At 32.2% G+C, this 24,313-nt stretch overlaps 1 protein-coding gene across 3 annotated transcripts in view; it reads left to right on the forward strand.

Annotated features, from left to right (window-relative positions):
- Positions 1-552: 552 nt before the first annotated feature.
- Positions 553-24,313, forward strand: part of LOC132745951 (F-box/LRR-repeat protein 2-like) — a 62,713-nt gene continuing 38,952 nt past the window's right edge. Inside the window, exons 1-4 of one of the 3 annotated variants that reach the window (XM_060734978.1) lie at positions 17,889-19,806; positions 19,989-20,547; positions 21,366-21,436; positions 22,284-22,338. In XM_060734978.1, coding sequence (XP_060590961.1) covers positions 20,434-20,547; positions 21,366-21,436; positions 22,284-22,338 — 240 coding nt within the window. In that variant the 5' untranslated portion in view covers positions 17,889-19,806; positions 19,989-20,433. Of the gene's footprint in view, positions 729-17,888; positions 19,807-19,870; positions 20,548-21,365; positions 21,437-22,283; positions 22,339-24,313 lie in introns of those variants that run through there. The other 2 variants (XM_060734979.1, XM_060734977.1) reach the window with 2 other exon arrangements.

Genomic DNA, 24,313 nt, shown 5'->3' on the forward strand with positions numbered 1-24,313 from the left:
GTGTTGTAAAAAAAACGAGGTACCTTGTCGCTTTTTTTAATCGGTAAAATGTTATATCCCGTTTACAAAATATTTATGTGGATATTGACCAACGAATTTAAAATAGTTTAATTTTGCGACTTGCAAATAAGTTCAAGGGCTATTTACACAGGCAGAATTATTTTACTGATCTGGACGAGAGGACAGACTCAATCATACTGAGCCTGCAACATATTCAATTTTCCAGTGTTGATCATAGTCCACCAACTCGAAATTAAATTTCCCGCCACATAAATATTTTGAATGAACACAAATGTATCCCGAAATTAATTGTGTCAAATTGAATTTAATTGGTTGTTAAAATTAGCAACCTCAGGGTTGTGTATTTATTGATCGATATGTTAAAACTTAAACATATGCAGTCAATTTTATAGATTTTTAATGTAAACAGCCAGAAAAGTAACATCTTCATAACTGCAAACTGTTTTATCGTAAATTCTGTAAATCCATTTATTACAAGCGCACCTGTTTATTAAAAGGAATAGTTGCGTCATAAACGTTCGTCCAATCAAATGACCCGTTACAACGCATTTAGGCAGAACTGTCAATGTTATTATTTTTCTTTTGTCCAATTTTTTGTTAATTTACAATGAAAACATTCTCCAAATGATACCACAGTCTACTAAATGATGAATAACCACAACCATCACGTTCACCAAAATGGTTTCCATCATAAATCAAGATCGGAGGTAGGATTCACTGTTTATTTTGCCGACAATCGATTGATATTCTGTTTGTTTTGGTAGAATTTCTGTGAGGTCATCAGCTGATTTCTATCAAATTATAATCTTGATTTACATGGTGCTCTTTAGTGCTTTGGTAAACTGCAATTTTCAGCTAGAATTATTTATGTGAGGCATTATCATGGTGAATAAATGAAGATGTTCTGTAGATTTTGCATACAATAATGAGGGATCAATGTGTGATAAATCAAACAAAGGCATTGTTTATATACTTCCTTGCCATGTGACTGGATGTTGATAATTTTTAAAATGGCAAGGTTTACAAATGCAAAAATTCAGTAGTATTCAGTATTATCATTTTTAATGGCACATCAACTCTGCACATAATTTAATACAAATGTTAATGATTTTTAAATGATTTAAGAGGCTGATTTAAGTTAAAATTTATTTTGAAAATTAAAGTTTAAACAAAATGCTGATCTTATGCAGAAACTTCCATGGTTCAAGATAAAAGGTTAGAAGTTTGATTATTGAATGGCTATGTGTTTGTTTATAGACTCCAGTTTGTTATTAGAAGAATGTAATTTCTACAATTCAGACTGGACATTTTGAAAAACCCTGATTGAAAGTTAATTCATTGTAATTTGAAATTTTCCAAATATTAATTATGAAAAATTTTCAAATCCCCTTTTCAATATTCAGGTGATATAAGAAAATCATTGTCACAGGCTGAAGAAAATATGCAGCCTGTCCAGAAAGTGACTTGAACCTGGGCCCCAGAAATACTGACTGAATCTCTAGCTCCAGCTGCTATTACACTTTACCTCCAAATGAGTGAACAGTTCAATTTGGTGAGATACTCCCTCCCCACTATTGTGAAATATACTTCCTCCCCACTATTGTCCTTGAATTTCTTATGGGTGCAGATACGATACTTCACAGTGACTCGGGAGCTATAATTATATACCTTCACAGCTCTATATGTTGGGCACCAAATGTCAGAGGGTAATAAATGTGTGCAGAAATCTGTTATTCTTATTATTTTGGTTATTTTTAAAAGTTACTTTTCAATAGAAACCATGTAACTTTTTAACTACAGTGGCTATTATTTGGTTTAAACTTTTTAGCTTGACTGTAAGCATCAAAGTGGAAATTTCCTTCACACAGTGAGGCACACATATATAAGCTGCTTTTTGCTTCACAACTGGTTGAAGATTGGCATGCAACTTTATTATTGATTAACCTCTTCTGGTCTTTTTTGTGTTCAAGGTCATAATTGTATGTCACTGACCGAAACCCATAACTCTCATTTATTTTCCTTTGTTAACTTGCAAAATACCTTAAGTTATTGTTTTGCTTCCATTTCTATCTTCAAAACCACTGAAGGTTACTGGTATTCACATGAAGAAACTTGATACATATCTTCATGGTCATTCATGTAAGTCACTGGCAAAGACCCGAACTGTATCATTCCTATTTATTGTTGTTGGTATATCAGGCACTGAGTGCTATCAGTCACTATGCTTCCCTTTTTTATATGCAAAGATTTACATCCTTAATTGTTTCAAGTAATTCTTTGTCTGAAATAATGATATATTATACAAAAAGTAATACCTAAGATCTCCTGCCACATACAAAGCTTGAAAGTGGTTATATTTAAATTCCCATTAACAGTGTCAGTTTAACATAAAACCTTATCAAGTGAATACTGATGCACTTTTAAAAAAGTTTGTATACATAATGATACAAGTCAGAAAAGAGAAATGAAAGTAATGGTTTGTAAATTGTCACTGAAATATTGGAGGAGAGGCATTAGCCTGCATGATAGCTGTAAATGGCGTCTTATTTTTATTCTAGAGAACACAGATGTTTAATTTATAGGGCTGGGGCGAGTATCCGAGTACTCAGATAATCACGAATCAAAGTAAAAAATCGATTTTGAATATTCGTAATCACAGAGATCGTTGAATTGCGATCTAATTTTTTTATATACATTCACTGTTTCTCACACTCTTAAAATCGAGAAAAATACGATTTGAGTATAAATTATATGAAGTTTACACTAATATAATTTGCCGGTTAGAGACCATGTACCATGATGCTCAGCTTAGGGAAGTAATTGGTTTCAAAAGACAAAACAAAAATACTTATCCAAAGAATAAAAACATAAACAGTCATAGTTTATATTTTATATGTTTAATGTTTAGTATTGTTTTTTGGTTTTTTTTTTAAATCAACATGTTTTTTATAACTAATGTACATGTTTTTATGGGTGTCTTGATAACAATAGATCTGTGGTTCGATTTGTGAATCGTAAGTGCTGAATCGTGGTTCGGATCGGATCGTCACTTATCTGACGATCCACACCCCTTTAATTTATTCTGATAAGACAAATGTTGCATGATAAAGTTTTCAATCAAACACCTGTTAAAAGGATATTATGAATCAGACTAAAATAACAGAAAGAGAAACTGGTGATCATGGTAACAATTATTTTAACAAAAAATTGTAAAGAGGAATAGGAAGTTTATTTGTACCAATATGTACTTTCCATCAAATTTTGCTTTACTTATATACCTGTAGGGCGTTTTTCCTCTTTTAGCAGGGTCCATTTAAAGGCAACTTTCCCAAATGAAAATTCTTTAAAACCATGCAGTTTTTCCCAAAAATTGAATTAACATGTTTTTCTTCCTCTTTTGCAAATGAATTGTGTAATTATCGCCCCATAATTAAGGACAGGGTTGCTAAAAATCCCCAACCTGTGAAAAAAAAGCCCTGAGTCCTATGCAACTTTTTATAATTCCGTAAAAAGGATGTAATCTATAGGATGATGCTACATGCAGGATAATGGTGATACTACAGTGTAACCTCTGCAGAGCAGTAATCTCATATCAGCAACTTAATCAGTTTTAACCATATATTAAGATTTCCCAGAAAATTCAACCTATCTAAAGCAACACCTGGTGAGGCTGTACTGTGTATTACATGTATTAAATATTGACACATCTGCTTCATAATGATTAAATTCTTATGCGTTTTGATAGAAAAAAAGTTCTGAATTATTAAATTTTACTGTTTCATGATAAGGAGAAATATCAATTTTGTATATTTCTGGCAAACCAGAATTGCCAGGGGAGTTAACTAGAGTCATCTTTTGGGATTAACAATTTATGTTGAATATGTAAAGAAAGAGAATGTTGCATAATTTGCATTTTAACAGCTGGTATTTGCTATTGGATTTTGTTGTACTGCTACTTTGATTAGTATATACTCTTGCAATATTCTTGACATCCCTTGTGATCTCCATGGCTAAATAGTTTAGGTCACTGAATTCAAGTAAGTCATACTGATGGCCTAGCTAACCAATGTGGGGGACCGTTGGAATCGTAGTCAACCAGGGACTCTTTCATAGGAGCACTCTTCCTGTTAGATGAAATTTTGTTATATTACTTAATTACTTTATATTATAGAAGGAGAACAGATCAAAGTGTTGCATTAAATCAATAGTAATTTCATTCATTGTATTTACATACAAATCCCAATAGACAGAATGATGTATAGATATGAAAATTGACTAAATTTAAATTTTTTCTCATTTTATACAATTTTTCTTTTGATTCTTGATGCTTCAATAAATCAAAAAGATGTTTCGTGTGTATAGGATTTGTATTTTAAACACATCTGAGAGTATTAAAGCTATCAAAATTTAGCTTTTATCATCAATATTTTTTTGTATGTCATTCAGGCTATCTGGCATCTGTTAACAGTTAAAACAAATTTTAGGGTCAAGAAGGCTCCCTGGTTTCATCTAAGGTCAAGGTTGAAGGTTATATAGGATCAAAACTAGGTCATGAGGTCAGATCAATGGAAAATTTTGATTAACTTTCCTCTATTAATTTCTTTGCAGTTTAATTTGTTTATTATAATAATACTGAAAAAGCTGTGACTTTTAACAGCTGCGGAGTCAAACAGTATGTTACTTCTGCATCTATAAATAGAGTAAAATGGGATCCTTAAAACCCATGTGAATGTAAGCCACTAATTTGAAGTCAGGCTAGCTTGCATGTACTTAGTTTGACCAGGCAGGAATCAAAATTGTTCTATGAACAAGCTATATATATATTATATACTTGTCCTGATCAGATGCAAATATGTCAAAGTGTACAAGTAAATACAAGGAGACAAGTGGAATTTTCAGTGCCCGTGAAGGGGATAACTAGTAGCACTAAATTGCAGGCAAAACATTTTTTATCATTTCATAATTAAAACTGCAGAACTGGTTATAAAAATGTAAGTAGAAAAATCAGTTTCCAAAAACATAAAAATATGGAAAATATTTCAATGATGGTGGTGGTGTTGGTAGTTTTCACTCCGGATCACAACATTAAGCCACATTGAATTCACCAGAGCACAGCTACCGCATCATTCCTGGGGAAGTTTGTCAAGCAGTTTACCAGTAGATGACCTTAGAAAGGATTTCATGATCAATCGCAACGAATATGACCTGGGCCGTCCGGGAATCGAACCCGGGTCACCCGATTCACAGTCCAACGCTCTACCTATTGAGCTAACCGGACGGCTTAAAAAATATTTCAATGTCTGACATACATGTATTATATATTAAGCCTGCCCATGGACAACAGTTAATTAATGTATGCTACATGATAAGCATGGTATGATTCAACACTTATATATATTTTCATTTTGTAACCTGCACCATTTCTTAAATGGAATTGCCCAGCTTCCATTTTTTGGAACTGTCCATTATCTGTTTGGGTTTATCAGACTGGTTTATGGTGACTCATCTCTTTACTCAGGTACAAAGACTAATCACTTTTTGTGTCAGCAGATTAAGTATTAAAACATACATACCTTCAGTTAATAATTTTTTGCATCTACCATAATAATTGACTCTTATTTATAGCTTTAATTTCTCATCCAGACATTAGGACATAAGAAATATTAAATAAATACAGTGACAAACACATGCATAATTTGAAAAGAGAAAAAAAAAACAAGAAAAAAACAACAGGCTATTAAATTGATAAAGTGACAAGTCAGTATAAAAGAATGTATCATTATGCAACATCCCTAGACTGTTGTATAAAAAACAATGAAACTCTTATAAACCAAAACTTGCAAGGATCCTACTAACAGATATATCTACATATATTCTACTGTATATTTAAAAGTTTAATACACCTGTCAAGTCAGTTGTTATATTGCTTATCCTCCCCCCTCTCACTCCACTCCTCTTCTATGAAGAATTCCACATGCATCAAAACCCAGGTAATATTTCCGCCCTTTTGGTAGACAGTTAGATGGTAAAGTTCCTTCCCTGGTAACTGTTAGACATATCACTGAAACATAACCCCTGCATAGACTTGGCAGTGTGGGACAGTGTGTAAGTATAAACAACAATACCCTTTGGGGTTTGGACCAGGAGTGCTAATACAATACATTCTAAAATGAAGGGATACAAAGAAATAAGGAATTGAATTTAAAAGTGTCTTTTCGTCTTTTCGTTAATGCAATAGATGTTTTTAAGTGGTCTTGAACCAGGAAAAAACATAGAAAATTGTTTTTGACTGTATGAAGAGGGTCATTGTTAAAGTGCATTCATGATAAAAACTGAATTGTTGATTTTTTTTGTATACTTTGTACTATATATATCAACTTGAATAGCGTTTTTCAAAAATTAGCAGGCTTGGCACAAAGAAAACATTTAATGACCACAAAATTAATATAATATTTGAAAATTCATTTATGTATTTATTAGAAAGCAAAGGGCAAAAATTAAAATGACACATCCATGCTGTGTGACTGAGTCATGGTATACTGTTTAATTTAAACGTTTTATTGACAAAATTCCTCATATTAAGAATGGATTGTCCCAGATTTCATAGCAGATCAAGTCCATTATTAAGATATAGTGGTGACGGGTTAAAGATACTACTATAATTATTCCCTTAAGTAGTTTGAGGTGAGTACCTCTTTAAAAAAAATACTGCATTATTATGCTTTTATCTTAGAAAATTTGTAGAATAACTGGTTTGTAGGCTTGTTTAGCATAAGAGACATTGGTGAACGTATTGATTTTGGGTATATCACATTAGGTTTAGAAAGCATTCGAGAGAGAGAGAGAATGTGGTAGTCGTGGTAGCGCTATACTGACTACTGATGCTACTTCTACGCCATTTATTTGCTTACTCAGTTTGTTCACTAGTTCTGGGATATATTGACTGAGATCAGTGTGTGACAATTACGTGTAATTATTTTCGTTTTCGGTGCCTTTAAATTCCTTACTGTTTGTCGTGAGAAGTGTTAAGTAACTGGAGCTTAAAAAAAGCAGGTCACATATACTTCCTATATGAATCTGTATCAGAATATGTTTTTGTTTATCTCCCCTTTAGTGATATACAAATTGACGTCTGCTGCTGTACTTATGCATTCCAGTTCTAATCAGCTGTGGATATAATCCATTTAATAATATCGGTGAAAATTGCCGGAATTTATGTGTATAATATCTATAAGACTATTATGTAAGCTTTGAAAATCAACAGTGATATCAATGGAAGAAAGATCCAATAGCTTGCTGGAGTTTGGGATATATAAATAGTTATAAAATACAATATTTCACCAGAAGAATGCTTTACTTGTTTTGTGAAGTATTTAGTAATACCTACCTGTATATCATGTAGTTAATGATGTGTCTGTTCTAAAGTGGAGGGAGAATGTTGAAATAAAAATCTTAATGCATAAATAAATGCATTTAATAAATGGTGTTTAACTGTAAAGAAATCTTAGGTGTTCAAGTTTCATAGAAAGTAATATGATTTAGGGAAAGATATATTTTTGTTACAGTCTTAAACAATCATAAACATTGGATCATTTTCAGATCTTTTATTTACTGTTTAGTGAATGAAAAAAAAGATAGATGTAAAGGCAGTAAAGCTGAACATGTATTGAAACATGGTCATTCAAAATGTTGATGTAGTTAATAAAGGGGAATATCTTAATTTATGTATAATGTATAATTAACCAATTTGACCATTAAAATGAAAAGATGCAAAGCATTATTATATGCACATGTAATAATTTAAATATAAATGAATTAGATCAGATAAGATAAAAAGACCATTGTTCAGTGGAAAAGAAGTTTTTAGATGTTGATAAAGTTTATAAAGGGGAATATCTTAATTGAGGTATAATTGACTGATTTGACCATTAAAATGAAAAAGTGCAAATCACTCATATGATATACACAATAATTTATTGTAATGTATAAATAAATTAGATCAGATAAAACGAAAAGACAAAAAAAGTATTTGTACTTGAGTATACTTTATAAAGCCTGAGGAATAGTTAACACTCTTTATGATAATAACGATCAACTTGATATGTAAAATACAGTAGTTTAATAGTGATCATTGTATCATTACTGGTCAGGGACCACCCACCGGACACTTTTTGAACATTTTTCTATTCAGATTTCACAATGTTAAGGCAAGAAACCTTAAAATTTAACACCGTACAGCTAGGTTCTTCTTCAAACTCAAAAGCTAGTTTGTTGTTTAGAAACTTGTATCTGGGGCTTTCTCAGAATTGTCTAAAATGTCCTCACTGTTAGACAGTAATACAAACTATAATTATAGTTGGTTATGTTCAACAATACAAAACTTAAAGCTTCAGCTGCTTGTATCTGACACGTGTCCGAACAGACTGATATGTATTGACTTAAATTTAATCAAGATAATGGCTTAAGTTTTTCAATATTTTAAATATAATTAATAATATTCCTACAGCATTTATAGAAATTTTGAGAATTCTGATGTTTATTCTATGAATGCTTAAGTGAAAGATGTCGGGTATTGCACTCTTGATGTCCAAATTTATTTTAGTTCTTATTTTAGTTCGTTTGGCTTATAGACACATCCTCAAATCCTTTTCTGGAACCTGAACCAGTGCTGAGCAACAAATGTAAAGTTTCTTGCTCAAGGAAACAATGACTTACCCCTGACAGCTTTTGAACCCATGCGGATAGCAGACATTAGAATACTAAGTCAAACGTGTCAACCAGTTGGCCATATTGCCGACACTTGAACATTTTATATAACAGACATAAAACTATTAATGCTCAAGAAAGTTAAATTCAATTTAATACATGTAATTACTTTTTAAAGATACATGCATTTACTGCTGGTTAAAATGCAACTAATGTTATCAACAACTGAACTAAACAATGAAAATGACTAAATCAAGTGTTCTAGGGGCCATCCAGATTTGGAGGTCTCCACAGTGAACCAGTAGAGTTTTATATTAACATATAATTGTTTTTTTCTTAAGCATAAACTTCTTGAAAGCCCCATCATTTTTAACAGAACATTATATTTCATGCATTAGAAGCTTGATAGTCACCTCTCTTATAATGTTATAACTAGATGTTATCTGGAACTCGGCAAATGTGGGTTTTTCCCAGCTTATCCAAGTTAATCCCCTGGTGCAAACAAACTTTTACCATTATAGCTTCACAGTGCACGTAACCCATCACAATAGATTACACAAACTTTTGCATTTATTTTTGAAGCTGTAACTGTCAAAGTTTGTTTGTACCTATAGATCTAAGCTTGGAAAAACCCAAAATGTTCTTAATTCTGGAAATAAGTCTGTTGACTTATTCGTGTAATGTATAGGGGTGAATTTTATTCAGTTTCTTTACTATCAAGAGCTTGTTTCTCAGGTTAATATTGTTAATATGACGCGGCATGACTGAGTGGTTAAAGCGTCAAGACTAACAATATAAGGATTGCTAGCAGCGTGGGTTCAAACCAAGTCAGGGGGCAAGCTGTGTTTCCTCAAGCAAGAAACTTTACAGTCATCGCTAAGTATTTAAGTTAAGTTTCACCGATTCCAGAGTGTTTCAATAATTAAGCTTATAGGTTCCAACACAATCAAACTAAATCTTATCAACTATTTCCTTTAAAGGAATATTTCCATTGATTTGTAGAGAGATAATTTCTGTGAAGGTTTATTGTAAAGATGTTGTTTCTGTTTTAACAGTTTATTGTTAAAAGATAATACATCTGTTATTGTAAAGAAGTTACATCAGTTGAAATTCATTGTAAAGATGTGTTATTATTTCTGTTGAGGTTTATTGTTAAAAGAGATATTTCTGGTAAAAGTATTTTACTGTCAACATGATATTTCCTTGTATTTTATAATAGCTTTACTGAGCTTCTGACATATAGATATTGTTGTTACCGTAGTAATACTTTCATGGAAAGAATTGTTTATACTTCGATACGAGACAAGTTACGATTTTTCTGAAAATATTTTGAAATGATGTTACGTATTTCAATTAATGTTAATCTGACAGACTTTTTTGTGTACATCAGGATACTATGATTTCGATATAAACATTGAAACATGACATATTTTTTAAGAGTGCGTAAATGTATCGAGTTTCAAGGAAGAAACGTTGAGTTCATAAACTTAAAGATGTACAGTTTGTTTACCCTGGCTCTTGTTTCTACTTTTAAAGCAGTTTTAACCAGATATTACTAGAAACCCTTTCAGCTCTCCTTGACATGTTTAGTTCTTTAAAGATCCTGTATGTTTTGTAATTGAGATTGCATACCACTCTTCATTGAATTATATATGTATGTAATTATGCAAATTTGTCAATTTTCAAACATGGAAGAATATGTAAAATATGTATTGCAAATATTTGTACATATTTTAGGTAATCATTAAATTATTTGCATTCATTTCTTATTGGAAAAATTGACTTAGAATTTATAGAAAACTAAATTCTAATTACCTCCCTTTATTTACATGAAATATTAAATTCGGTAATATCTTTATAAATAATGTTTTTTGAAACTTACAATATCGATAAATCTTAATTTGAGCATCATAATTTGTATATAAAACCATAAAAATAATGTGTTACAGGATCTTTAATTTATAATGAGAGATTTAAGGATTAAAGGCTATCTGTTATTTTTCAAATAAGGATTTTAAAACTGTTGGGCCAAATTTGATCGGACTTGCTTAAGATCATTATAGTTTCCCTCATTTAAAGCTCTTCGAGAATTGTTCTTGTGGTTGTAGTTTAATTGTTGTATAAACCATCTTTGACCCATATCTTAATCTATGGTGTATACTTAGGAAATAGATATCAATTTTGAGTGCATTGTTGTAAAATAATGCAATGGTTCGATTTTATATGCACAGGTACATACATGTATATGATCAGGAAGGCAGGGGTTACAGAATCATTTGTCCATATTGCCCAGGTTGTCCCACAACTTATATGGACCAGTGAAAATTTTTCTGAATTTACATTGTACTGTAAATATCATAACACAGACAAGTAGAAATATGTTTCTAATCAAACAGACAAGTAAGTCAAAATCAGATTTCGCTGGCCCAGAAATGCTGGATGTCAAATATTAATTTGTTCATTACTGGCTAAATTGGTATACTTAACTTACATTGTACTTACAGCACATGTCATACATACTTTAAGAATACTTTATACATGTACATGCAGAAATCAAGTCTAAGGAAATTCTAATATAGATATTGAAGTTATAGAAAAGCCTGCAGACAGATAAATTTTGAAAATGATCAGAATAAATTGAAATTGTATTATTTATGTGAAGAAGATGGATAATTTTGTTCACTATATTGTGTTATACTCTATTACAGAAACCCTATAAAACATTCCTTTCCTACTTGCAATCAATAAAACATATTTTTCTGTTTATGAGAAGGAACATAAAGCAATGATATCTGCCTGGTTTGATTATTATGTTTACATTTCTAGGAATATGTTCTGCCAGTCAGAAGTAGTGTTAATGTATTATTAATATTCTTTGAATTATTAAGTTGTCACTTTAAGTGTTTTATTGACTACATTAAGGAAAAAAACACTATTTAATGTACCAAATTTCAGTCGGAAAATATTTATCTTCCAATAAATAAATACACATGTGGTTATACTAATGTCCCAAACGAATTCAGAAAAAGATGATAATAATCAAAGATTGTGTACTAGTATAAATCAAAGATTGTGTATTAGTGTAAATCAAACATTACACAGAAAGAAACTACTTGAACCATTTTTCTTTCTGATTGTTGCTAGTTATTATTAATGTTAATTATAGTAATTAACTTATTAAATTAAGGTAACCTGTTTTGAAGGTTCACCTGTCGTCAAGGACCAAAATCTCCCTTTTCTTCAGGAAAAGATGTCAGTTTTAACAACTTTAAATTAATCCATAAAATGATGATAATAATAATAATAAAATGATAATAATAATAATAATAATAAAATAATAATAATAATAATAATAATAATAATCATGATATTGATAATGACAATTATAATAAATTGAATTCATAACATTATTAGAGAATAAACAAGCAAATTCGTTGAATTTATATCCCCCGCCGAGTACTGGTTATTAATTAACACAACAACTGAAGACATAAGGCTTTATTAATATATTAATCATGGCATTAACTGTAATATTCTTTGAACTTGAAGCCTCTGTACCTTCAAACAAGAAGAAGTTTTCACTAATACATATAAGGTAAATCTATGACCCCCTGGAGTGGGGGCCAATTTTGACCCCAGGCTATAGGTTATATCATATACCAAATATCAAAGCTCTAGGCCTTGTACTTTCAGACAAGATTTTTTTATTTTGCATTTTTGAAACAACTTTTCTGGCCCCTGTGACCTACTTATGCAACAGACCGGAACCATTTGATCAACTTTTGCAGGGACCACCATAAGATGTTGAAAAATTGCAAACATTTTCTAAGTCAAGGGCAATAACTCTAAAAATACTAAATAAATCCAGACGAAAATACCCAGGTGCACAACTACACATGCTGATCAACATTCCTGTAAAGTATCATGACTTTAGGTCAAATACTTTTTGAGTTACATGCGACACAAGTTGAAAATTGCAAAAATTTTACTAAGTCAAGGGCAATAACTCTAAAAATAGTAAAAATATCCGGACGAAAATACCCAGGTGCACAACTACACATACTGATCAACATTCCTGTAAAGTTTCATGACTCTAGGTCAAATACTTTTTGAGTTACATGCAACACAAGTTGAAAATTACAAAATTTTACTAAGTCAAGGGCAATAACTCTAAAAATACTAAAAATATCCAGACGAAAATACCCAGGTGCACAACTTCACATGCTGATCAACATACCCATAAAGTTTCTTTGAATTCCAGCCATTAGTTGCAGAGAACTACTCCGGAAACAAAATTCGGACGTTTTACTAAGTCAAGGGCAATAACTCTAAAAATACTAAAAATATACAGACAAAAATACCTAGGTGCACAACTTCACATGCTGATCAACATTCCCATAAAGTTTCGTTGAATTCCAGCAATTAGTTTGCAGAGAACTACTCCGGAAACGAAATTCGGACGTTTTACTAAGTCAAGGGCAATAACTCTAAAAATACTAAAAATATCCAGACGAAAATACCTAGGTGCACAACTTCACATGCTGATCAACATTCCCCATAAAGTTTCGTTGAATTCCAGCCATTAGTTGCAGAGAACTACTCCGGAAACGAAATTCGGACGGACGGACGGACGGACGGAAGGACGGACGGACAACGCCAAAACTATATCCCCCTCCCGATTCCATCGGCGGGGGATAATAAACTGCTGATATGATCATTTATTTTAAAAGTTACTTACAATGTAAGTTATAAATTTGATCCATTGCAGTGAATAGAAATAGGAACACTTCGGGTTCACTATGAATGTAATTTCTGTAATGTAGTTATTATCCCCCGCCGATGAAATCAGGAGGGGGATATAGTTTTGGCGTTGTCCGTCCGTCCGTCCGTCCATCCGTCCGTCCGAATTTCGTTTCCGGAGTAGTTCTCTGCAACTAATGGCTGGAATTCAACGAAACTTTATGAGAATGTTGATCAGCATGTGAAGTTGTGCACCTGGGTATTTTCGTCTGGATATTTTTAGTATTTTTAGAGTTATTGCCCTTGACTCAGTAAAATTTTGTCCGAATTTCGTTTCCGGAGTAGTTCTCTGCAACTAATGGCTGGAATTCAACGAAACTTTATGGGAATGTTGATCAGCATGTGAAGTTGTGCACCTGGGTATTTTCGTCTGGATATTTTTAGTATTTTAAGAGTTATTGCCCTTGACTTAGTAAAAATTTTGTAATTTTCAACTTGTGTCGCATGTAACTCAAAAAGTATTTGACCTAGAGTCATGAAACTTTACAGGAAATGTTGATCAGTATGTGTAGTTGTGCACCTGGGTATTTTCGTCTAGATATTTTTAGTATTTTTAGAGTTATTGCCCTTGACTTAGTAAAATTTTGTAATTTTCAACTTGTGTCGCATGTAACTCAAAAAGTATTTGACCTAGAGTCATGATACTTTTTACAGGAATGTTGATCAGCATGTGTAGTTGTGCACCTGGGTATTTTCGTCTGGATTTATTTAGTATTTTTTAGAGTTATTGCCCTTGACTTAGAAAATGTTTACAATTTTCAACATGTGTCGCATGTAACTCAAAAAGGATTTGACATAGGGTCATTAAACCTTATTGGAAAGTTGCTCAGCATATTTAGTTTGTTCCTGGGGTTTCGCTTGTGATTTATCCAGTATATGTTGAGTTATTTCGCTTGACTTAGTAAAAACTGTTTTCATTATGTTGTTATTTGATCCTTGAGTGCTTGAGTTAGAATCGACCAACTTTACAGGAATAATGATCAACATCACTAAATTACAGGAATAATGATTCACCTCACTGTGATGCTATGAAACCTGGGACTTTGCATGTGGATTTTTTTCAGTTTTGTTAGAGTTATTGCCCTTGAATTACAGTAGTATAAATTTGCAATTTTCAACTTGGGGTTTGCTTGGGGATTTATTCAGTATTTGTAAAGTTCTTGCCCTTTACTTAGTAAAAAGATTTTTAGTTTTTCAAAAAATATTTGACCTAGAGTCATAAGATTGACAGAACAGTGGCGCGGTGGGGGCACCCGTGTCCTATGGACACATTTCTAGTTTTTATTAAAGAAGAATTAAAATGATTTGTTACAATAACATTTAAAAATATTTGAAAATTGTGAGATCCCTTCTTGATGCCTTGAAAATGGCAATGAAGTCTGGAGATTAAGATGTTTTTACATCTGTGTGAGCTATTGTGATCCCCATCCGTCCGTCGTCGTGCGTCGTCAGCAATTTCTTTAAACAACATCTCCTCAGAAACAAATGATTGCACAGCAACCAAACTTTACAGGAATGATCCTAGGGTGGTCCCCTGCCAAAGTTGATCAAATGGTTCCGGTCTGTTGCATAAGTAGGTCACAGGGCCAGAAAAGGAGTTTCAAAAATGCAAAATTAAAAAATCTTGTCTGAAAGTACAAGGCCTAGAGCTTTGATATTTGGTATATGATATAACCTATAGGTCCTCTACCAAAATTGTTCAAATTTTAGCCCTGGGGTCAAAATTGGCCCCACTCCAGGGGGTCATAGATTTTCCTTATATGTATATAGTGAAAACTTAAAAATTCTTCTTGTTTGAAGGTACAAGGCTTCAAGTTCAAAGAATATAACTGTTTATGCCATGATTAATATAGAAATAAAGCCTTATTTCTTCAGTTGTTGTGTTAATAATAACCATTACTCGGCGGGGGATATAAATTCAACGAATTTGCTTGTATTAATTTAACTCCAAAATAAGTCATTCAGTGCTAGATATGATATTGTCCACTTAATGATGCCAGCAGTCACAAATAGAGCCAGATGTGTCTGTAAATTTTGACATAATAGATTTAGACTGCGTAAATATCATACTTGAGGGACGTTTTATTGGTTATGTACAGATAAAGGCATGATGGTTCCTGTATGACCATTGGACCCGAGGAAATTTTTAGTGATTTAGTTATGGCATGAAGACAGTTAATTTACCTCCCCAGGTTGCAATGTATCTAAACCTACACTGGTTACCTATACTGGTTGCTCAAACCTACACCAATTACCTAAACAGGTTACTTAAACCTTCACCAGTTACTTAAACATAAACTCAGGTTAGTTAAACCTACACCAGTTACCTAAACTGGTTACTTAAACCTACACTTAAGTTACCCAAACCTACAGTGGTTTCCTAAACCTACATTGGTTATACTTAAACCTACACCAGTTATCTTAACCTACACAGGTTACTTTAACAAACACTGGTTACCTAAACCTACATTAGATACTAATAACCTACACCAGAGTTACCTAAACCTACACTGGTTACTTTAACCTACACAATGGCTACCTTAACCTACACATTGCCTGAGTTACCTGAAGTTCACTCACTGCTCATCAAGTCTGACTAGCTAAGTACATGTACATGTACTTTATACGGTAACTCTCTGCCAAATATTAATATACCGGTACCTTAATTAATATAACTTAAAATTAAGATAATAGTTATATGATAAAGATTGATCTGTTCTATATTCAAAGCAGACTAAGTCTGTGACACAAATCTGTTACAGTTTTTAGACTGATCCACAATTTTAAATTTTATGACCATTGTCAAACTATCATTAAAGGGAAAAGTTATTACAGTCGAAGATCGATTTCAACCCTGTAACCAACATTAAAATATGCATATTCTGGTTGCGTGATCAATGACAAAGGGATACCGTCTGTAGAGTTTTAAATATTGGGATGTCATATTGAATGTTTAAATTGATTGCAAATTGCCTTTCAATTAAGGTTCAAGTCATAATGTTCAAAGGACAAGATTTCCATAATGAATGGAATGTTTCAGTTTGAAATGAACTTGTCCCACTGAACTTGCTTTATGAATTTGTCTTGATTTGAATTTGGAGTTGTTTAATGTTGAGTAAGTACAATTATTAAGAAGCTGGCAGTAAAAATTATAATTCTGTATTATAACTGCTGCAATTTACTAGTAAGTTAATATGCTTGGTTTGTTTAAATAACGCCATATGGCCACAAGGCTCTGAAGGTAGGGTAAAAGAGGGACTCTTGTACAGTACAGTTTATGATGATTATTTAATAGGATTGCAAAAATGCACCTTAAATTGCAGTGATATGTTTATCTATTAATAGCCACAAGCTTTTGTAATTTAACTTGTTCTAATGTTTATTGATTCATAGATATTGATTTCTTTTTTACAGACTCATGTACAGACTCAATCAAACCGAGTCTGCAATTCTCTTGTAATTCTGTCGTGATTATTGATTAATGCTTCCGAGGGATCACTTTCTTTCCAGATTTTTATGCTTCACAACAGCAGGTGTCAAGTGCTGTGTGGCAAAAAAAAAAGTTGCCCCATACTTCACTTCAGTGTTGTTATATTTTTCTGGTCCTTTGGGATTATTGATATCAGCACTATTAAGTGTTTAGAATTTAGAACCGCTCAAGCTGGTGCCGGGGGGGGGTGAGGGATTTATCCCTCATGTACAGACTCAATCAAACTGAGTCCGCAATTCTCTTGTAATTTTGTTGTGATGAATGCTTCCAATGGATCACTTTCTTTCTAGATTTTTAAGAGTATACAACAAATACATGACTACATGTATGGTAAATTAAGAGAATTCCTTGATTTTCAAAAAGAAGGTATGATATTGAAGTTGTGAAAAAACTGTCATTTCTAAAATAATATTCTACCCATTTATGTGTTAATAACAATAGTGATATCTGGAACTCGGCAAATGTTTTTTTTTTTTCAGCCTTATCTCTCTATCAGCCCAAGTAAAAGGACATTAAGCAGCATGTCCCAGGATTCATGCTGATTTTGATTAAAATTTTGAAAATATAATTAAAAGTAAATATTGTAATGTGAGCATGGATACTAATTTACACGGTGCTTAGACAATCCATGTAAATTACCAACAAGAGGTCAAAATATGTAAAAATAGTCCTACAGCATTAGAAATGTCTATAACGGTGATATTAAATACTGCAAAATCAGTCATTTCTCACATATAACTCATAAGTTATTACTTGAATCTTTTGATTTTATTTAAAATCTTCTACAGTTTTCTCAAGTTTGATTTCCAGTAGTTGAACAATTTTGGTTTATCTGGAGTCATGCAGCTTTGAATAAGGTGGTGCACTGGTTGGCTTGTTTGTATAGACAGGTGGCATTTAAGGCTTTGCAGTTTCTTAGTTTCAACAGTGATTCAGAGTCTAGCTGTTTTCTAGTGCATTACAATAGCATGTTAAACATGCAGGATAAATGAAGCAATCAAATGCATTTTGTTTAATTCAGTTAGCGTTTTAATATCCTGTATTAAATTTTCTTTGAAGCATTTTCCGAACTTTTGAAATTTCTCTGTTGATCAAAATGTAATTATTGAGGATTTCTAATGGAATGTTTCAGAGATTGCCATGGGAACTATTTTATTAGAAATGTATCATGATATAATTAAGCTATTGAATTGATTCAAATAATTTCATTTATTATCTTTGTTATTTATTGTTGTTTTACTATTTTCACGATTCTAGATGCAGTAAATTTCTTTGTATGATGGGATATACATTTGTATATTTTTCCAATTCTTTTAATTCACTCAAGTTTTATTATATTTAGAGGGAAATAGTCTGGGTTATAATTGAAACTCTATGATGTTGCCTGACCATTTAGCTCATCGTGTAGAGGTGTTAAATGTGATGACATTATGAAAGTCTTCTGTCGTGCATCACAATTGTTATATAGAAGAAGTTTTAAAATCCATACAGTATATTTCATCAGTCATAGCTTTATGCCCTATAGATATCGTAAATATCTTCTCCCCCAAAAACTACACTGCCATTTAAATAGCAACCAAGAGCTTTGAATTTTAAAGTGGACTTAAAAATCATGCCTTTGGGCGTCAAATCTGGCCATGCCAGAAGGTTACTATTAGTTAAGGTCCCTGACTTTGAAACACTTGCCCCTCGTCCCTGTTGGTACGTCTGGGACTTTGGATTTTTTCATGCGAGGAAGGATACCAAGCTAGCTTGCAAAGGTCGGTGGTTTTACTCAGGTGCCTGCTTGTGCCAAAAGTAAGGCACAGGGAAGCACATGAAATCTTCCTCCAGATGTGAAGCTTGAAGTCACCATACTTGACATTGTCACTTTCTCAAAAAAACCAAACAAACATAGGGACATTGAACTCTCATGTTAGGAAGTTATATTGCTAGGCTTATGAAAAATTGATGTTTATTATTCACTTTTAATGCCAGCTTAGTGTCTAAAACACAAGTTCCCTTGAGTTCTTTAACTATCTGTTACAGAAGCTTAATATTCATCATGTGACCTTAACAGTATGAGCTTGACCTTCACCCCTCGGGAGAAAATGACCTCATGTTTGGAAAAAATGGAACTTATTGCATAAAAGTTAATGTGTAATTTCGTATTGGCATCTTTTATAACTTTGTGGTATGGTCATTAATTATTTTGTCTCAGAGCTTGGTGTAGAATGTAAAGTATTGCTTTGAGCTTTGAACGTGGGTCTGTTTATTAATGAGTTATTTATTAATGAGGCATTCATTTGATATTGTGTGTAATAAAGGTCTTATTACAAAAAAGCATATATTCGTGTGTATAAGTAAATTCACACATTAGGAGAAGCCTATATGATCTTGATAGAACTTGCATTTGCATATATTGATGAAATATATAATGAAGCAGTATTGGAAATAAAAGGAAATAAATGAAAATTTATATGAGTGTGAACATAAATTTTGATGAAATGTTATGGACATAATGTTGGATGAAGTCATGTGAACATTGTGGAATTAGGAAAAAATAGCTTAGTAATTAGGTATGTTGAAAAAGGAAAAAATGCTTAGACACTTGAATTAGATTATGTTGAAAAAGGAAAAAATGCTATGCTTGAATTAGATATTTTGGAAAAGGAAAAAAATGCTATACTTCTAGAATCAGATATGATCTAAAAAAGATAATAATCTCATAATAGCTGTTACATAATGTATGATATACCTATATTAATAATGATCAGATTTATATCGGGGGAATCCAGTTAATGAAAAAGGTTTGTAAAAGTTAAAATCTAGTTACTGAAACGTTACATTGTAGTAAGAGAATGAAATTGTCATTCATCGATTGAAATTAGAAAGGAAATTAAAGTAACAAAATTGGATAAAATAATTCAGTGATCAGTGGTTATTTGATTCAAATTGTATTATATAATTTCAAATGAACAAACATTTTCAGGAAAGTTTTTTAGTGTGTACAATATACAAATTCCTAGAAATTCTACTGAAAACAAATTACTAGAAAAAAGAAAAATTGTAAGAGCTGGAAAAGACAATTAGAAATAAATGTATACAGACAATACAGTGTGTAATCTTGTTGATTGAAACATGAATGCAACTATGTGTAATTTTTATCATTTGGAAATATGATATATATATATTCATTTGAGATGTGATATCGGAAACATTTGAATAATGTTATTGGCATGTGTTTACACACAAAAAATTGCATATATTTGCCATTTGTAAACACAATACATTAGTGAAATATGTTGCCATGAATTTTCTGCATGAGTAATGTGGTGTTTTAAACATGCAGCACTTCAATGTGTAATTTAACTATGCATGTACATCAGAGATTTGTGTAATGTAGCCATGTGTCAACACAGTGGTGCATATGTGTTATGTTACAATGTGTAAGCATCATGTCAGTGCAGATTATGTCAGGATGCTGCTGTAACCATGTGTTCAGAACAAACTGGCCACTTGTACACTGGGGAGAGTCCCCCTATAGACAGGTAATGAAGATGTGTGTTAAGATTTGCCAATCTTTATGTTATTTGCTGTATATCTGGTATTTTATGTATATAAATTTGAGGATACATAAGTTACTTTTTTTCAGCGTCATGATATATGTAACTTACTAGTATATCAGGTTTTTCATGTCCCCAATTCTAAAGGGAGATGGGGGGGGGATATACATTTGCCCTTGTTGTTCATATGTAAATTGCTGTCCCACAGTTGACTGGCAAAACAGTGGAATATTTGGGGCATTCCATGTCCTGTCGACACATTTCTAGTTTTATGATCAAAATCATAATTAACAGGTAGCCTGTCAAGACCTTTAAATTTATAAATCCATTGACCCTTAACCTTTTTACCTGCTGAATTTGTGTAATGGATTTGCATATAGCCCTTAATTTGTGCAATTATGTATTTGGAACATGCAGCCCATTCAAAGTTTCAGGGACAATCCAATATCAAAATACTTGTGCAAAAATTATGGAGACTGGTCCAAAGTCACGTTTGGTTACAAGGGCACATAAAATATTTCAGATTTGCAGACAGGTATTTACAGGTCTCTAATTGAATCATTGAATCATTTAATATAATCAGAGACATATTTAATATTTCATGCTAACTTTGTTTACATTTTCATTAAATCAGATTTGTTTACTCAGTGGAAGAATCAATATTTTAGATTTGTAAAATATGTAGATTGTTTCGAAAAGGCTGAATGAGATGTTAGTTCTTAGAAAATTGTGAAAACACTGTGCTATATTTAAAATACAATATCTACGATTTAATTAATCATATATTTTCTGTTCTTTTACAGGTTTCACAAATCTCTATTACTGATGATGATGCTCAAATCAACAGGAAGTTACCAAAAGAATTACTTCTGAGGTAAGCGATAAATATTATATATGTTGGCAACAGCAACCATAAATTATGGTGCTTTTCCCACCTTTTAATAAACTGGTGGAGGAATACCACAGGTGACACTCTTGAATAGGATTATGAACCACCAGACTTTTGTAGACTAGCTCGCAGGAAAGCTACCTCACATGAGAGAATTCATTGCTCAAAGGCCAAGGTTTTCATACTTTTCCATCCAAAAGGCTTCATATAAAATTTTCATAAAAAGTACATTGCTGGTTTCTTCAGTCAATTAATTAGTAATAAATATCATCAGCTTAGTGCAGTAATGGGTTAACTTCTATTAAATTATATAAGAAGTTAAACTGGTACTGCACTAAGGTGACAAATTACTAAGTGAATTATTCTACAATGTATAAGTAACTTGCCATAAATGTGTTGGAAATAATGACAATGTTTCATGTATCTCGAGCTCAAAGGTCAAGGTCACACTTTTATGTCCAAAGTCATAGTATGTTCATGAAATAATGGTTGTGTACAATCCATGATTTTGTCATTCATGGATGGATTTTGAATAAATTATACATAAATGTTAAGCAATTTGAGAGCACATTGAGAGCTAATCTCCCTTATGTAAAAGCAAGGCTTTTAGTCAAAGGTTATTGTAACTAGGCTAAGCTTCTGATTCATTTCTCTGTTATAATGACATGTCTTGTTTGAAATGATTATGAAACTTTCAGCGTTCAAGAATCGTGAAAAAATTTGGTAATATAGAATATGTACATATGCTTTTACAAAATTAATAGAGGTATACAATTTGCTATAATTTAGAGAGGCAGTATATAATGTTTTATGTATGTTTCATATTTTACAGAATATTCTCATTTCTTGATGTGGTGACACTGTGTCGATGTGCTCAAGTTTCCAAGGTAAGATATAACTCATATCACACTGTTTGAAAGTGAGTGAAATATAGAAGTTTAAGTTCCTGTTTTGATCCATTGAGAGGCATTATGAACAAAATACAACACAAAATACAACACATAATTTACAAAGATGTTTATGATGTCATAAATTGGCATCATCGGCACCAATGATCCTGATAATGTCGGATTATATGATGTGAAATCTCCACATCCAGAAGATTTATAACTAAACAGCAATGTAAAATAATATTTGTTGAAGATTTATTCATAATGCCATGAAATTATTATTTCAATTTGCCTAATGTTTACTTTCAAATCAATTCCTTATCTAATGTCCTTAAAAATTCCTATTGAAAATATTTCTCGCTCAGGTTTTCATTTTTTAGAAGAAGATAATGTTGCAAATGAAAACTATTATATATCATTAAAATTATGTCATGAAGGACTACATTTGTGAAATAATGACAACAATTAATAAAACCTTTCCATATATATAACTGATACTTCAGTTTTAAATCTCCCAAGGAAATAGATGCTTATAATAAAGTTAACACTTAACATAATAATATAAAATTACAACACTTGATGAAAACTTTAAAACTTTAAATGTTTCATTGATTTATATACAATATCCCTCATTTTGTCTTGCCCAGGCTAGCCTGCATGTGTATCAAGTCTGACTACCGGGCTCTATACAGTTGAATTTTGTAGATCCCTCAAACACGCAGTGGAAAGTCCAAATTCAAAGCAGGGCACTGGTCTATTACACAAAATCAGTGAGATAATGGGTATAACCCTGGCACTTAATATCCATCTTTCAGTCTGGTCAAGAACGTTATCTTTACGGAAAATTTACGGAAAATTAAAAAATATGTATTGACTGAATAGCGAACAATGCAGACCATGTTAAAAAAAAAGCAAAGATCTATAGGCTGACCTTGGTCTGCGCTGGTCATGTGGGTGAATTTAGTTGCCGCTGCTCAGCAGGCTAAGGTTAAGTTAAAACACTAGTATTATATACTAACAAACTTTGACCAAGGGCAGTATTGATGTCACACACATAAATAATCCAGTCATGAAGGAATTGATTTGTAATACCAGTAAATTATTAATCATATTTATTATTACCAAACTGTCATGGGAATTATGTTTTAAAATCTGCTCTTTTCAAGTTAGTAACACAATTTGCGAAACAAATTAAATCATGAATATTTTACAAGTGAATCATTTCTGGATTAAATATCAAACTTTCTTATTGGAATTGATGTGGTCACTGGTCGGATCTATAATGCTTTATTGAAGACTTATTCACAAACAAGAAAGAATGAGCCGCGTCAGGACAAAACCAACATAATGGGTTTGCGACCAGAATGGATCCAGACCAGCCTGCGCATCCACGCAGTCTGATCAGGATCCATGCTGTTCGCTTACCAACCCTTTTACAAGTCGAGAAACTGATAGCGAACAGCATGGATCCTGATCAGACTGCGAGGAATGCGCAGGCTGGTCTGGATCCATGCTGGTCGCAAACCCATTATGTTGGTTTTGTCGTGACACGGCTCAAATATTTTTGCTGTGTCAGGTCTAGGTATCTGCTAATAGTTACAAATTATTTAAATGAATATATCAATACTACATGTTTGTAACATCCAATTTCATTGGATAATTGGGATGTTTATATCATTCATATACATGGCTGCAGCAAAATTTGAATTTCTAATCAAGGAAAAACAATTTATGCAGTGTTATTCTATAAATTCACTTTAAAGTCGTTTTACAGTTTATATGGCTGCATGATACTAGCTGTTTGCTGTATAAGTTTTGTCTAGTGACTTTGGTTATATATGCTTATAACAGATATTAATGGGCCATATAACACATATAACACAATTATTGTTATATTGAATATAACATGTATATATTTTAAATGTTAATTCTTACTGAAAAACTTGAATCACTTACAGTTTCAACAATAATT

Source organism: Ruditapes philippinarum, unplaced genomic scaffold (assembly GCF_026571515.1).
Source record: "Ruditapes philippinarum isolate M1 unplaced genomic scaffold, ASM2657151v2 ctg878_1_1_1_1, whole genome shotgun sequence".
NCBI lineage: Eukaryota > Metazoa > Mollusca > Bivalvia > Venerida > Veneridae > Ruditapes > Ruditapes philippinarum.